This window comes from Chaetodon auriga, chromosome 12 (genome assembly GCF_051107435.1).
Source record: "Chaetodon auriga isolate fChaAug3 chromosome 12, fChaAug3.hap1, whole genome shotgun sequence".
In the NCBI taxonomy this organism is placed as follows: Eukaryota; Metazoa; Chordata; class Actinopteri; order Chaetodontiformes; family Chaetodontidae; genus Chaetodon; species Chaetodon auriga.
This window is the reverse complement of record NC_135085.1, coordinates 4,984,710-5,000,781: the sequence shown is the minus strand read 5'-3', so window position 1 is coordinate 5,000,781 and position 16,072 is coordinate 4,984,710. Positions and strand designations below refer to the sequence as shown.

General features: G+C 39.8%; 1 protein-coding gene across 1 annotated transcript in view; it reads left to right on the top strand.

Moving 5' to 3' along the window:
• The window catches only part of LOC143329214 (uncharacterized), a 42,089-nt gene that overhangs the window by 7,370 nt on the left and 18,647 nt on the right, over positions 1-16,072 (top strand). Inside the window, exon 7 of the mRNA XM_076745020.1 lies at positions 559-619. Within this exon, the coding sequence (XP_076601135.1) occupies positions 559-619 (61 nt within the window). The remainder of the gene's footprint in view (positions 1-558; positions 620-16,072) is intronic.

Below are 16,072 nucleotides of genomic sequence, written 5' to 3'. Positions count from 1 at the left end.
TTTAAAGTTGCACTAATATCTCAACAATGTGTCACACAACTTCAAATTTAACGTTTTGGTCCCCTGTCATGGCTCCCATCAGCAGCTATTTTCACTTAAAAAGAACTCTGATAAACCATCTATATGCTACTTGCCCAGCACAAAATGGCACACAAACATCATTAGCAACCAGCTGGTGATCATGGTGGAATATTTAGCAGCTAAAGAGACAAACAGCTAAAGAGTTTTTTAAACCATGATCAGAGGAGAGTGACTGTTGAATTCATCAGGTGTTCAGAAAACATGATTTTAAATGAATACTAATGTTACTTTGAGTCTGTTGGATATGATCTCTAACGCATCCTTCAAAATCTCTGACCGGTGTTGAAATGGGTTGAGATCTGGTGACGATGAAGGCCATAGCATACTCATCAAACCTGGAATCATCTGTCATGTTTCTTAAACTATTTATTCTCCTTTTTCCTCTCACTTCTTACCTGCCTCCACATTACAGCATGGCTGCTTTACTTGGGTCAGTTACATTACAGATACATGAAGTGTCTCTCTTCTTGTCTGCAGGTGGCGTCGGAATGTTCCACAGGTGGTGTTCGTACTCACTGGTGTGATACTCCTGATTAGAGTAATCATTGTATATTGCTGAGTACTGTATCTATTTATATTTGACATAAATATTTTTGTTCAATTTTTATGTGTCTTGTCATGTCGTTTATTTTGTCACACTCACAAAGCTCAGTCTTGAAGGTGAGCGAAGATGTAAATTGAGCACACCGGACAGAACTTTGACTGGATACCCAAAACACACATTTGTCACCTTTTTCTACCCCATATTCAGATTTTATTTCAGCCTCCCCATGCAAGATGTATTATATATAAACGGATCAAATAGCTTCCCCGTAAAGCTCCTTGTACAAAGTGGAAGGTGTTGTCGTATTTACTCCTAGCAGTCCTGTGGCTTTATCAGGGCTGCATGTTCCTCAGCACAACCAAACAAGAAGCAAGTAGAACTTTTTGAGAAATACAATACATGTGGATCATATTCGTATCTGTTGATTGAATCTCACCTCCAGCGAAGAGTCCTCCATGTTTCTCACTTATCTTACCTGAGTCACTCTTCCATTCTGCATCAGAACACAAAGCAGAACATCTGTAAGGTTGAATGAACTGTACAAAGTCTGTTGCAACACTTGAGTAAAATATCTGGAGTTTTAGCTGCCAAATGTTTGACTTTTCTTCACAAGCTAGCTACAGCTCTTTGTGCTGTTTGGTTGTAGACAGATAGTGGACAGTGGATCTGAAAGGGCTCAAGCCCCTTAGCAGCCACAGCTGGTGCCTGTGCCCCATTCAGCGTTCAGCAGAGTCAGTGGGGGATAAATGAAACCCATCATTTTATTTTTGCCATAAATTTGGGAATTAATATATAATGTGCTTATTGGTGGCACACATTGTGAAAATTTATTTTAAGATGATAAATAAAAAAAGTAATAAAAATACCAATAAATTCAGTGTTCAGTAAAAATACTAATTAATACGGCTTTAATACTTAAAGTGGCATTTCAAAGTACTGATACAAAGTCTGCTTTATTGGTAAGTATATTTGAAATTCTGTACTAAATTACAAACACTATTAACAGAAATGATGTGTACTTAAGTAAAGTCTACTTATTTTCAAGTCCTTTGTAATACACTATGAGCATACCTCATTAAGGTGTTCTTTCATTTCACTTCATTTTAAGTGTATTTAAATATATTTCCTCACATTGGTGATATAATACAATTGTACTGAAAGTGTGTTTTGAATGCTCATGAATGATTTTATCTGGTGTACTTAAGTACACTTAAAGTTTGTAAAAGAACTGCTTGAGTACCCTTAAGTATACATGAAGGCGACAAAAATGTCTTCAGCCCTCATCTTCATCCCTGTCATTTTCATACAGTCCCCATGATACAGTATCTATTCACTAGAGTGACTTCTGTTTTTTGGCACTCAAATCAGTTTTAACATTTATTTCTGCTCATGATACATTTTTCCACATGTTTAGAGGATGGTTTAAAATAAAGGACTGAGTGAGATTACCGAGGGATCAGGGCTGACTCTAAGAACAACAGCTTTTTTAAGGTGGAATTTCCTGCTGGAGAAAATAACACTGTGACTATCTTTGTTCTGGATAACATACCATTTGTGGAGTCCTGGCGTAATAATTACAAATCATTAGAACTCCCCAATGACACTAATCCTGTCCAGAGAGGACAAGATTAGTGTCATCATTAGGAAAGTGGATGCTGGCAGGTGAGTCCCTGGACTGAGCACAGAACACTGACAAGAGCTGAAACAGGAAGTATGAAAAAGACTACAAACAGACTGCTGGACTCTTCCCTGAAGGCAAACGATCAGTGGCACTGGGCTCTGTCTGATGTGTTGCTTACTTAGAATAACCAGAAATGATGAAAAACAAAGGTTTTCACCTTTGAGCTGTTAGTATCAAGAGTTTGCCATTCCATCTCTCAAGGGTACATGTGAATAGAACCATCACTGCACTACAAGTGGGAACAGGACTATAGCTGGGTCTACATACTGCACAGCATTTTTCTAAGCAGGGTCAGAATAAGTTTTGAGTGTTTTCACAGTGGAAAACTGACAAGAAACGCACACTCAACAGTCAGTATTTATACTGGAAACACTTGATTTTTGAGTGTGCTTTTGATCTACCCTGTACTCCCACAATGCAATGCACAAAAGAAATTGAGGAGGTGCTCAGCAGCTTGAATAAATTAAAACTAAATATGGATGGCAATGAAAGAACTCCAGCAACAGCTCAGAAAACAAAAGCAGTTTGCTTTCATCAAGTCTAGATTGAAAGTTAAAATCAGGTCTCTACAGAGAACCATGGCCCACAATCTGACTGGTTTCTTATGGTAACTCTGGTACTGATGCATGGTGGAGACCTGCAAAGACATCTATTACAAACACAAATGTTCATGAAGTTAATGCAATTGGTCCACATAAATTATTCTTTCTCTTTTCCATTTTCTCTATCCTTTTGCTGTGGTTCCTCTCACAGGTGTATGGACACAATGTTTTTCTTTTTTCTTTGTTTTCGGAAAAAATCAAACTGCAGATTTGAAGCCTGTACCTGATATTTTAAAGCTGCTCCGCACGACACGCTGCCGTCACACTGTTCACCTACGTGTGTGCTTTAATAACCTGAGCTTGAATCCATAAATTCCTCCAACGCTCTCTTGGCAGCGTAGGAGAACATTTTCTTCTTTTTGTGGGTGGTGAAGATGCAGTAAAGCAAGATCCTCCTTTACCCTTCACACAAGTTCACACACACATGCTGCACGACTCTAATGTCACTTTCTTTTGTGTTTATTACATGCAGAAAGATGTTATTTATGCTTTCAATCTGCACTTTCCTGTATCAACAACTATTAGGCAGTCTATACACTAAAGCAATTCAATTATTCATCAAAGGCCTTCAGGTGCAGAAGTGTGGGGCTGGAGAAGGCAGGAGCAGATGTCGAATCAGTGTAAAATGGATGTAAGGTCAGCAGAGTGCAGCCTGACAGGATAAGCTTTTCATACACACGCTAAATTTCCTAGACAGGTATGTACATTTTTCTTTTTTCAATCTTTTCAATATTCCGCATCTATTCTTCACGTTTTGCGCCATCAAAGGCCACCTCTGTCAGCTATCAAGGATGCTTCATACTGCTTTAGGAGGGTAAATTATACATACTATAGGCTACATAATGAAAGTTATTAACGTGACTAAGTTACTAATCCCAGTAACCACATTTCGATGAGGCCAGTACTTACTGGTGTGAAGTACCAGCATATGTGATGCATACCACTACCTCCCAGTGAGCGTTGGTGCGCACAGCTAAGATAAAACGGTAACTCGTTTTATGTGTAAATGTATTCACCCTGAGGGAACATTTCATGGCCTGGTATATATAGTGAAACAGATATACAGTAGGCACGGTGTGCTTATACTAAACAAGCTGGAAAACATTGGCCCCAGGTTTTCTGTGTCAATGAATTTGAGGTATTTTGATTAAACACAACATTATTGCACCATGTGAGCACAGGATAAACCAAACTAATGAAACTAAGAAAAACCCAGCATTGGGCCCCTTTGAAGACAGGCTCACCAGACGAGACATCAGTGCAGGAGCTGTGTTCGTTGCTCTTCTACTGTGCTGCAAATTGCAATTAATTATTGTTGCCGCTAGTGCATGCAAGATTTATTAGATAAAAACAGATCATATTGTTATTTCGTATTGAAGTTAGTTCTTTGGCCAATTAATTGCAGATTTTCAATTGTTTTCTTGAAGTCTGCAGCAATTTGTGTACACTGGGCAACTACAACAAAGAAGTTAACACTGTAAAGGAAAATGGCTATTTCATTAATTCACAAAGAAATAAACTGCACATGTGCTATTCAGAAACGCTGGTGTTTTGCAAATAGCACTCACACTCACAACACAACAGTTTGGAAAGTGTGCTTATTTGCTGCCTTACCAGGATTTGGAGGGGATGATCAATACAAGTTTTGCCTCTGTTCACCAAGTTTAATGTGACGCATGTCTGTGAAGAACATGTTTCCATTACTCCTCCAGGCACTAGCTTGGGTTCAGCTTGAGCCTGTTGTGAAAATTACAGTCTCCAGAATGTCTTGTCAGTGTGGCAAAATGAAACATGGTAGGTGTGTGACTCATATTTAATCACCGGCTCAGCGCAGTTATCATTTATTTTACTGCACCAGAAAGATGGGCAGTGTTTGCTCTTACAATCTACACTACACATGTTGTCCTGCTTTGGTTACTAGAAACCGTATACACACACACACACACACACACACACACACACACACACATACACATAACCATGACCTACAAGAATGCCTGAGCTCTTTTTCTTGCCACTCCCTCAAATCAGAATGAAAGATTTGGGGCATTTGTTTGTAGGCAAACTTTAATCGAAGAAAAGCTGCAAGCAGTTCTGCCAAGGTTATTATTCTCTTTGAAAGACGGCTGATCCAAGGGTTTTTTTTCCACTGATTCTCTCAGGCTTTGATGGGTGGATTGATACCAAAAGTATCAATACTGAGATATTTCTTTGCGAAATAGGATTAATACAAGCCTCATATGAAAAAGTTTTCTGCCTTAACTGTGCACACAAAATAAAGAATCTTCCCCCAATTACTGCAAAACCAGTAACTATGCCAGCATTGTGGCCGCATTAGTGGCACCTACTTTTACAGCGGAGATTAGCCATCGCCTGGCCAGCAGCCCTCAGCCCCCACAGCTGATATTTTTCTAAAGTTTGAGAACATTTGTAAGACGGCTATCCACCAAAGTTGTAACCCAAAAAAAAAGAAAAAAAAAAACTCTTCAAACAAATCGGAGTTAATCAGAAGAAAGCGCATATCGAGCTGCAACAAAGGAACCAGGAGGGAGAAGCCCCAGTAAGACCCAGATTCATTTGACTGATTCATTCTTTCCAGAGAGTTTTTGTTTGTTTGAGATTAAAAAGTTTTTGTTTACTTTGTACAGAGCGAGGCTTGCTGTTTTCTCATGCTTCCCGTCCCGGCTAAGCTAGGCGAACCATGTTCTGTCTCCAGCTCTGTGCAGACATTGCACATAACACGCAGATATTTTGCTACACGTCTGCGCCTGTGGGGGGCAGATATGGATTTAGACAGGTTGGTTGGCCATTTCTTTCAATTGAATGTGCTTTTTGAAATGTTTTTGGTCACAGCATTTGATCATTGATTTCTGCGAGGATGTAAAAATACCTACTCAAGCTTTAATGTTAAAGTTTGGGATACGTACATTCTAAGCCTCTCTTGACAGCAGCGCAGAGTTAAATTAATCAACTAACCGCTCCAGGGGTATGTGCTCGGCTCCAACATTCGGAACGGCTTATTGGTTGAAACACTTTTGAAACTGCGACCGCACACCCTTCACACAAGACTGTATTTGAGGAAATATTAGTCACATAACCTAATGTTGTCAGCTCTGCTAATAGATCAGTGATTGCAGGTTTAAGGATTGGGATTAATGATGGAAAACTCAGTCAAACAAAGTGCGACTGCACTGCACCTGTAAAGAGAATGCCTTTCAATGGTATGCATCAAAGATTCAAAGACAACAGGTCAATAAAGAGGACGTAGGACATAAAACATTGTCAATATAAGATCTAAAGCTGTGCGTTAGACATTGGCTGAAAGTCTTTTGGGGAGTGTTTGATGAAATCATCCGTCAGTAACATCTACACGTGTTGATGAGCACAACTTTTTAACCATGTTACACAGGTCCTGTTTTTCCCTAGCATGTGATGTGACCTGTTTGTCATCAAAAAGTCAGCAAATGGCAGACAAGTCACTCTTGTACTTCGTGCACACAAAATGCTTCTAGACAGCAAGCGCCTAGTTTTAATTGGGCAGCCCACACTCGTCTGGCTGCAATGGCATCATAGCTGGATGAATCATCACACTTCAGATGTCGTCTATACCTCAGTGGTTCTTTCACCAAATGATATTCTCCTCTGGCTCCCTCAGTACACATTGACTATGACAAAAATTTCCATCACGGCACTCTACTTGCTGTAATTGCTTCTTGAACCAGCTCCTTCCTGTGCTCAAGCAGACCAAATAGTCTAATGATGTGTAGTAAGTATCACCTCTTTAACTGTTGAGATCACCCCTGAAGGAGCAGATGCATTCAGCAGTCCCCTTTTCCTCAGCGGGCACGAGTAGAGTTTATCAGGCCGCTGTCATAACCGCACATTTTATCAATCTGTTGGGTTAATGAAGGGAAAGAGTGGTTGACAGAGGTGTTGCAATCATTACAATTCTAATAAATGGCATGTTGGCACATTGTGAAGTACATTTTCCAATCTTATGGTAGTGACACACATTGCAGGTGTAGTGAGAAAACTACATATGAAGAAATTTGTAAGCCAGAGCAATTTAACCTTAAGAAATCATCATCGCATTCAGTTTTAGACTTAGCCTGACAACCCCATACCTGCATGTATTATATGTCACATTTAATTTGTTCCACTGGATGCAATTTACATAATTAAAAAAGCACAGGGATAATTTTCAATGTCTCATCAATTATCACCACATACTGTGACAGGAAGCAGTGTGGCTTTAATGTTGGAAAATTCTCAATTTTAAAAAGAAAAACAGCAGTGACACGAGATATAGACTATCACTCATTTGTCACCCAGTATTCTTAACAGATTATCGCAATTATTTGACACGTCAACGTATTGTTACATGTTGTGCTTTTAGCTTCTAAACATATTCAAAGAATGCATTCCACCACCACCACCCACCAAAACTCTCTTCTCAATGTCTACACTACCCATGTTAACACTCAGGTTTCACACTTAGTGTGTTTGTGCTTAAGTAACCAGGTCATGGGACCTCAAAACTGAATGAAAACTCAACCTAAATTCTGCCTCCATCTGAAAGTGACATTAAGTGCAAGTGTATGTCAGTCTAAATAAGTTTGTTTTCACCACACACAAACACATACACACACACACACACACACACACACACACACACACACACACACACACACCAGATGACTGCAGTCCTTACAAACATGTTCTGCATTGAACACTATTGACTGTGGCGTCAATCAATTAATAGTAAATTAAAGATAATACAGTAACCATTCATATAACTTACACTTTCAGAAATTACCTTAAAAAAGGTGACACTGCCACCTACTGCAACTGCACCTTGGTTCAGCACCATAGACTTGTGGTGACTGATGCATGAGTAAAATATTAGTGTCATATCACTAAAATATGACTGACATGCTATATATTTAACAAACTTTTTTAAAAAAAGCCTTACACACATGATAGTATCCTGATAGGAAAGACAGAGTCATATGTATGACAAAGAGAGAATCAGAGAAGTGAGAAGAGCAGAGAACAGGCAGCTTTCTGGCGCCTGTTTGTCTCCATCATGATGGGCTACTTGAAGGTCTTGCACTGCACATCTCAGCCTCACCCCACCTGTATGACCCTGTAACCCAAACAACAAACAACCTACAGCCTCTGCCTGATGGGAACATAAGGAGAAGGAGGGTAGGGGAGACAGGGATGGAAAAAAGACAGAGAGAGGCAACAAAGGAGAGAGAGAGAGAGAGAGAGAGAGAGAGAGAGAGACTGGAGGGAAACAGACATGAGAGAGAGACAGTCCGACAGCAGGTGAGCAATAATTCAGCTGAACTACTGGAGGATCAGTGGTGAACCATGAATCTCAAACCTTGGCCCTCTGACCCCATTCATCAGGAAAAAAAAGCAAGCTACCAGCCTAGCTTCCTCTCCGATAATACTGAAAAACCTACCAATGGCAATTCCAGCTGTGAAACCAAAATGAAGACGCTAGCCCAGCCTTAGCGATGCGACGTGCAAACAGCATGGAGAGACTTAGAACTATTACCAAAACAAAACAAAACAAAAAAAAAAACAGCTAATTTCTAAGGCAAAATGCAAATCCTCTTCACAAATATTGGTATCATCACCCCTTCTTACAATACCACACAAAACCAACAGAATTTACAGTAAGCCGACACATCAACCACCGCGCACACAGCTTAGCAACCGTTAGTGACAGACACTTCAGCAGCATGGACAACAAACTGCAATCATGGCCACAGACAAGCAATATTGTTAATGATTAATATCATTAGATTGGCGGAGCAGCTTATCAAATATATAAGAGTTTATTTGGGAAACGTTACTGTGAATGTGCATAATGACTGTTTTCCCAATTACTGGCAGTGGTCAGGTCATTCTGAATCCTCAATGATTCCTTCCAGGTTTTTGAAGGAGCCTGCTCCTTCACTGTGACCTCAGAATGGCAACTTTGGCTTGCCCAAGACAACCACGTGGTTCATGAGGTGTTTCAAAATATCCAACATCCTCCTAACCTTCCCATTATGAGCAGTGACATCCCAGCCTGGTTGCTCCTCCAGCTGGAACTCCATCCTGGTTCCCCCACGTGTTTCAAGACAAACATGCTTTAAGCTCTGGTGTAGGCTTCCTATGCCAATTAACTCCAGTTTTTCATTAAAAGTTCATGGATAATAAATTCCAAACAGTGTCCTTCTGACTAGCTTGAACATTATTGGCAACTTCCATTGTGAACAACATCTTCATTGAGAAAACATCCACACTAGCTTGTGATTCATGTCCCCCACAGCGGGCGGAACTTGTCATAAAGTCAGTCATAACAAAGCTCACCCATTTAGAGGGAAGATATGATTGATACATTTCATGTCATTTGCAAGTAGTCTCTCATTGAATTACTGCTGCTCAGCTCTCTGTAATCACAGAGCTGAAAGCAAATTCTCAAGGAGATAAACAGACTTATTTCCTTTAACCCTTCACATTCCAACACAAACTGAATAGGCAGGCCTGAGGAGTTTATTTCCTCAGAAACACTTTGTTTAGATGATGATTGTCAAGTGTGCATGTTGTAAGTGAGTAATTCATTTGAGAATAATTGGTTTACTGTACTGTAAAAGCTGTGCAAGCACAAGAACCATAACATGGCTTCAGGGACAGGAGGAGCAACAGCCTTGTAAAAGCTAAACATTGCTGTGTTTGCCAAAGGCAAAATGAGAACACTCCTGGCCAACTACTGTTTTATTCCCCTTCTTTGAAAAAGGAACACCAAACTTCAGAAATAATAAAATCGTCATTTTCAAAGTGCTCTCCATCTGTCCAAATTTATTAAGCAGCGGAACAACAGATACAAGCTGCAGGCACTCAGCTCAATAATCAAAGAAACACAGAGTAAGAAAATGTCCAAAAAACAGGCAAAAACATGAACAGAGCCTGCACAATGAACAACTGACTGTTGTACCGCCATCAGGCATAAACATTTATTTTAAGTATTTTCAGTTTTTGAGGATGATGGTTATTCTGCCAGACAAAACATCTGAGATATATATACTGTAAGTATACACATGGAGGAACCAAGCCAAGTCCAGCAGATGTACATGCACTATTTCAGGATTACCACAAACTACTTCATTTACACCTCAGAAGCACTGACTGAAATTATATGACGGCAGCATCCTGTTTTATTGGTGAAGTAAAAGTAAGAATAAAAGCTCAATTACCTTAATTAAAGCTGGCGCTATCAGCTCACATTGGTCATTTTATTGGTTGCATTTACACCTGGTATTTTTAGTGCATTCTAGATATCCTCACTGAGGTCGGATCCCTGTCCTCCAGAGCAAAACCTGTGCATGGGTAAAGAGAGGTGGTGGCAAATGAGTCTTAGGCTCTTATAAACACCCGCAGAGTTTTGTGGTTGTGGATTTAGGAGAAACTTTGTAAACTTTATAAAACACTATCTATGAAAATTCTTAATTATCTGCCTGCAAATGTAAAACATGACGCCATTCCTTTCGTTATATGAATAAACATGTGTCAAGTTGTCCTGGCATGTGCTACTTATTGCTCATATGCTACTACATTTTTTACATAGTTCTGTTGAAATACATGTATTTTTGGCGCTTTCAAGGCACAGAATAGACATATAATCAGCAAGTAGAGCCGCGTCTCTGTCAGCTTTCTCACCTGCTTGCTTTTTGAATGTGAATAACCTTCATTTTATATCAGCTTAAAACAAATATCTGTATGCTATCAGGTTCCTGTTGTGTACAGATGTCAGCATGTCGTACAGATTACATTTACACCTACGTACCATCCGGACATAATGCAACATTTTGATCAAAACACGTTAACACCTTGCATTAACAGACGGTTGTCCTTATCTGGATAATGAGTCCAGACACAGGTCGCATTTTAATACCAGGTGTAAATGGATTCTTGCTTGTTAACTTTGCGTAGACAGCACTGTCACTGATTTAACATGATTATGTCACTTTTTGCTGTTAATTGAGATTTGAAAATTAAACATGGGCAAAAATAAGATGGGCTTAAAAGTAATTTCAATACAGTGAAATATATTTGTTCACTGGTATTTTGTTCAAAAGTGCAACCTATGCCTCCAGTATTATGTCAGAGGTAGAGGCAGCATTAGACATACTCATTGATAACTCTCATTGTCTGTATTAGGATGACCTCCAGTCAATCTGACCCTGGTTTTCGTTTAAGAAACAATTGTTCTCTTATGTTTATTTTTGCTAAAAGTGCACAAGGATATGCAACAAACTACACAACAACACAGAGCATTTCAAGACCTAAACAATGACAATGACAGTGGCAGTTTTCATTGGAATGCCATCAATATTCTCCTGTAATGAACAGACCATGTCTTTATTGCATGATGGGAATAGTTTAAAAAGCCTGTTCTCTTACTCAGGAATCAGCACACTGTCTTGGTACAGTATGTCCCTTTATAGAGAGAGGACTATCCATTATTCAGAGAATGAATACAGGAAAATCAATGGTTTAGCTTATGAAGTCAGGGATAAGAGGGATGTCTGCACTCATAAAAACTAAGATTAAAACTTTAGAAAGTACTGTGTGGCCTGCACCGTCGTGACAGTAAAAAGAAACGGAGTGCAGTGCTGACAGGGCAGGGAGCAAAATTACAATGTTCATTAAGCTGTCTTTAAATTCTCACTCAGCTGGGAGCAACATCTGACACTCTGGTTAATGCTGCTGTACATCACACACACGCACGCACACACATACACACACACACACACACACACACACACACACACACACACACACACCTGCTCATGTGAAAAAGCATTAAAAAGTATGGGGCACCATTCTGGCCATGTTGCCATGGCATGAGAAACGCACATTCAGGAAAGAATTTAAATTAGGTTTGACACCCATGCATGAACAAAGTGGGCTCAAGTCCTCGGATTGATGATCTTTAATCATCTGACTATTTATTGCTTTCATCATATCTCATACTAGAGTGATCAAGTGTGATTTGTGATGTCTGTACACTCCACAACTGTGCTGGTTGGACATGGTTTCCTCTCAATTTCAGGCACACAAAACAGAACATGCTGACCTGAATCAACAACTTGGTACAGCATGTAAACAAAGTACCACATATGGTAATGCTAGCATGGTGATGTTTAGTATACTTGGTTAGTGTGTTAGTATGCTAACTTGTGCTCATTAGCAGTAAACACACACTACAGCTGAGACTGATGGTAATGTCATTTTGCAGGTATTTGATTTTGAACCAAAATATTGGACAAATGCAAATCTTGACCTGCTGATGGAGACAGATGAAAGGTTAGGGGTTGTTGGGCTGTACAACATTTCATGGTAACGCATCCAACATCGGTTGAGATATTACAGTCTGGACCAAAGAGGTGGACCACAGCTGGTCCAGCTGACCAGTGGTGACCATCTCTAGAGCCAAAAACTGTAGAGGATGAATGCAAATGGAAAATGCTCTTGACTGTCAGTGGACCCACTTAAAAGCTGAAAAAAGATTAAATTAAAGTTCACCACAGTATCTCCACTACCTGCTGCTATCTGATTTTCATCTGAGTGAGATTCAACATCAGAACTGCTGCCTCATGCAAGCTGCACTCTCTTGAAGCAAGTTTCCCTGCCCGGGCTGGTTCATAAAAAATGTCACATGGGCAGGGCCAAGAGGAGCGCAGATGGAATTTTTGCACATCGTCTCCTGTCCATTAAACCTGCCAGTCGCTAACTCAACCATCATTCCACATCCTGTCATTGGGTGTTGTAGCAGCAGTTGTCCTCATTGTGTTCCTAACAGGCACCTGATCCCCACCCCAATCCACACACCTGCTTATTCCCTTATTCCTTGAACCAAAAGACATGCCATGGGAGCAATTTGTCAATCGCAAGGAAGCCACACTCGAAAGCAGAAGTCTATTTGAGACATATGGTCGTTTTCTCAAAAACTTACATCCAATCTGATTTCTTTTTGCAACCAGTGCAGTCATCCCCTGCTGAGTATTAGACAGAGTTTAGGTAAAGCAGTTCCACATTGGCTTCACTTTTCTGATCCAGGAGCTCCGTAAACTAGTTACACAGTCTATGATTTCAAGCGACTCATTTCCAGGTGATCTCTTCAGCATTCTACACCACGGTGTTCGAGTTTGCCTGAGCTCTGTCTGCCCAGGCTTTTGACCTCTGCCTACCATTCTGGACTTTTTCTGGACCTCAATATCAATATTTTCAGAGGATGCAGTATACATAATGCAGTATGAATGAGAGATTATTTCAGTCTCTTCCTCATTTGCGCCTTTATATATTGTAGAGTTTCACAGTCAGATGATGATGAGGGCTTACCCGGCTTGACCAGAAATCTATTAGGCAAACTATTAAGTGTGTAGATTTAGCCCTGCACTTAGCCTTGGATTCAAACCCAGGTACTCTAAGCCAAACAGATCACTATAATAATTAACCTTTACAGTGGTGAGGCCCACAACAGACTATATATTGCAGATTTATTATATGCCCAGAAACCCAGAGACCAATCAGTACTCCAAGCTAAGAAATAAAACACACCCTGTTTTCTGTGTGTAATTAGATTAAGCACAACATTATTTAGGAATATGCACCATGTGAGCACAATATTAACACAAATAATAAATGTATTTATACTTTGATTTGATTCTAATTATAATAAAGAATGAAGAAACATTATGTTGGAAGTAAAAGTCCTTCGCTTAAAATCCTGAATAAAATTACTTAAGTATTAGCATAAAAATATACTTAAAGTATCTAAAGTAAAAGTACTCGTGCAAAATGGCTCATTTCAGAAAAGGATTCTAATCACTGATGCATTATTATGTGTAAACATCATTAATGCTGCAGCTGGTAAAGCTACTTTATATACTGCTGAGTAGCTTCATCCATAATAATATGTCATAATTTATTAGTCCATTATTTTGGACATGAAATGTGGTGGAATAGAAGTATAAAGTAGCATAAAATGGGAATACTCAAGTTCAAGTGCCTCAAAACTGTACTTAATAGTCCTTAAATAAATGTACTTAGTTACTTTCCACCACTGGCTAAAAAATAACAATACAGGCCATGTCATAGCTTTTTTTTTTTTTTTTTTTTTTTTTTTTTTTGAACTTTGGTACAACTTGCAATTAAGCAAGTCATCTCAGGTAAACTGACTTGTAGTGAACCTGGAACTGGAACAGAGCGGTATGGTACATCCATTACTTAACCCTCTGTGCTCCACTGTAAGATTTCTCAGCACAGTGATAATAATGAGTGATAACAATAATTTCTCTCCCACTCAGTTTTATTATACATTTGACACTGTTCTTCATATAATGCATGTAGAGAGGTACAGTACATACTCTCACCTCCGCACTGTGTTACACTGTCCTCTCAGTGGCTGTAAAACACAGACGTGAGATTTCAGTCAAGCACACAGCCAAGCAGCCACATTATCAGGTGCAGAGGTTAAGAGGCTAATCACTGGGGTGAATGAATGAAAGCTGAAAATTAAAGTCCTCCTCATTCTCAGTGCCTGGTCCAAGATTGACTGACTTGAGTACTAGAACACTGCTCTGAGTGCACATTCACACTTAGTTCACATACACAAATATAGACATGAGTAGACAGTGTTGATGATCCATTTTTAGAAAACAACCATCACATGATCACTGTTAACAGTAGTCTGCTCCACTTGAAAATGGCAGCCTCTTTCCTCATCCAGCAATGCAATGCTGACAAGTTGGTCAGGTTTTAAACACTCTCCTGCAGCCAAAGCACCAATTTGGCTGTTGCGCTCAAGGGTATTAACTCCATTTTAACCAAACACCCAGCAGGGGGTAAATTGAGCCAGAGCCAGCCTGAGCTGAGCTTTGTCTCTTTGTATCATGCGTGGTAATGAGTTTGTCTCCACCAAGTCATACTGTTGGTACTCAGGAGACAGACAAACAATAAATACATGCCTGACTTTCTTTGTAAGCATCCCTTCAATCTAAAGTACTTCCCAATGTTTGAATTGCTGTTCTATTCTCACACTTTCTCTCAGATTCTTCAGCATGTGGGTGTATCGCCTAGCAAAAGCAATTAGCACTTTGAAAAATGCATTTTCAGTGGGTCTTTAAAATTCACTCATTAATAGGTTTTCACACCCATCACCTCTCTGAAGAGCAGCAATTCCATAAGGCTGTGTTTTCGGTGCACAACTAAATGAGACAGGTCCTTTCTTAGAAAAGGACCCTCTATGGATCAGCTTCGAAATCTTTTAGGAAATGTCATTTATTTACCATATAAAAGGTTCACAGGTAAATCGGGTAAACCCATGTATCGTTTGCTTAATTGCTTTGCTAACCAAACTGCTTTCAACTATATTGAATATAATGCTATGTAGTCTTGGACTCTTGAAATCATAGCTTTTCTTCATTTTCTCTCATATTTGTCCATTTTTGCCCTGCAGCCAATCTGCACAAGCTACTGCAGTGTGCAGTAGAGAGACTCACTGCTGTCCTGGTGCAGGCAAGGAAACATGCTGCTGGGCCGCTAACAGCTAGCTTCAAAACAGCTGCCAAAATGATACTTTGTCAAGAAGAACATAGAGGCACCACTAACAGATGATAGAGAATAATGGTGAATAAACAGACAGATAAAAGTCAGGGAGAAAGTGTTGACTGCTTTCCTCCATAACTGTAAGCAGAAAAAAGCAGACGTGTATCTGTCGCTCATGCTGAGTGATGTTCTTATGTCTGCGGTTGGTTTTTTGAAGGATATCATACATCATTTAAATTAACTTAACAAGGAATAAGAAGACAGGGATGAAGCGGATTGTCAGCTTGTTGGGAAACTATACATTTCAACATGTGTCGGAAGAAAAAGGCGGACACCGTTCTGTCACTCACGCTGAATGATAGCTGAAGTTTGTTTTCCCGAGTGTGTATTCCATCGGTTAAATCAGCTTAACAAGGAGCCACAGGGCAGAGATCAAATTCAACGCATTTCAAAACCATCTGATTGAGCCGAAGCTGGAACGGCCACACAAGGATGATCGCATTTGACTTAACATACACATGAGTAGCTGGTTTCTCACATTAGCAGCAGCTGCTC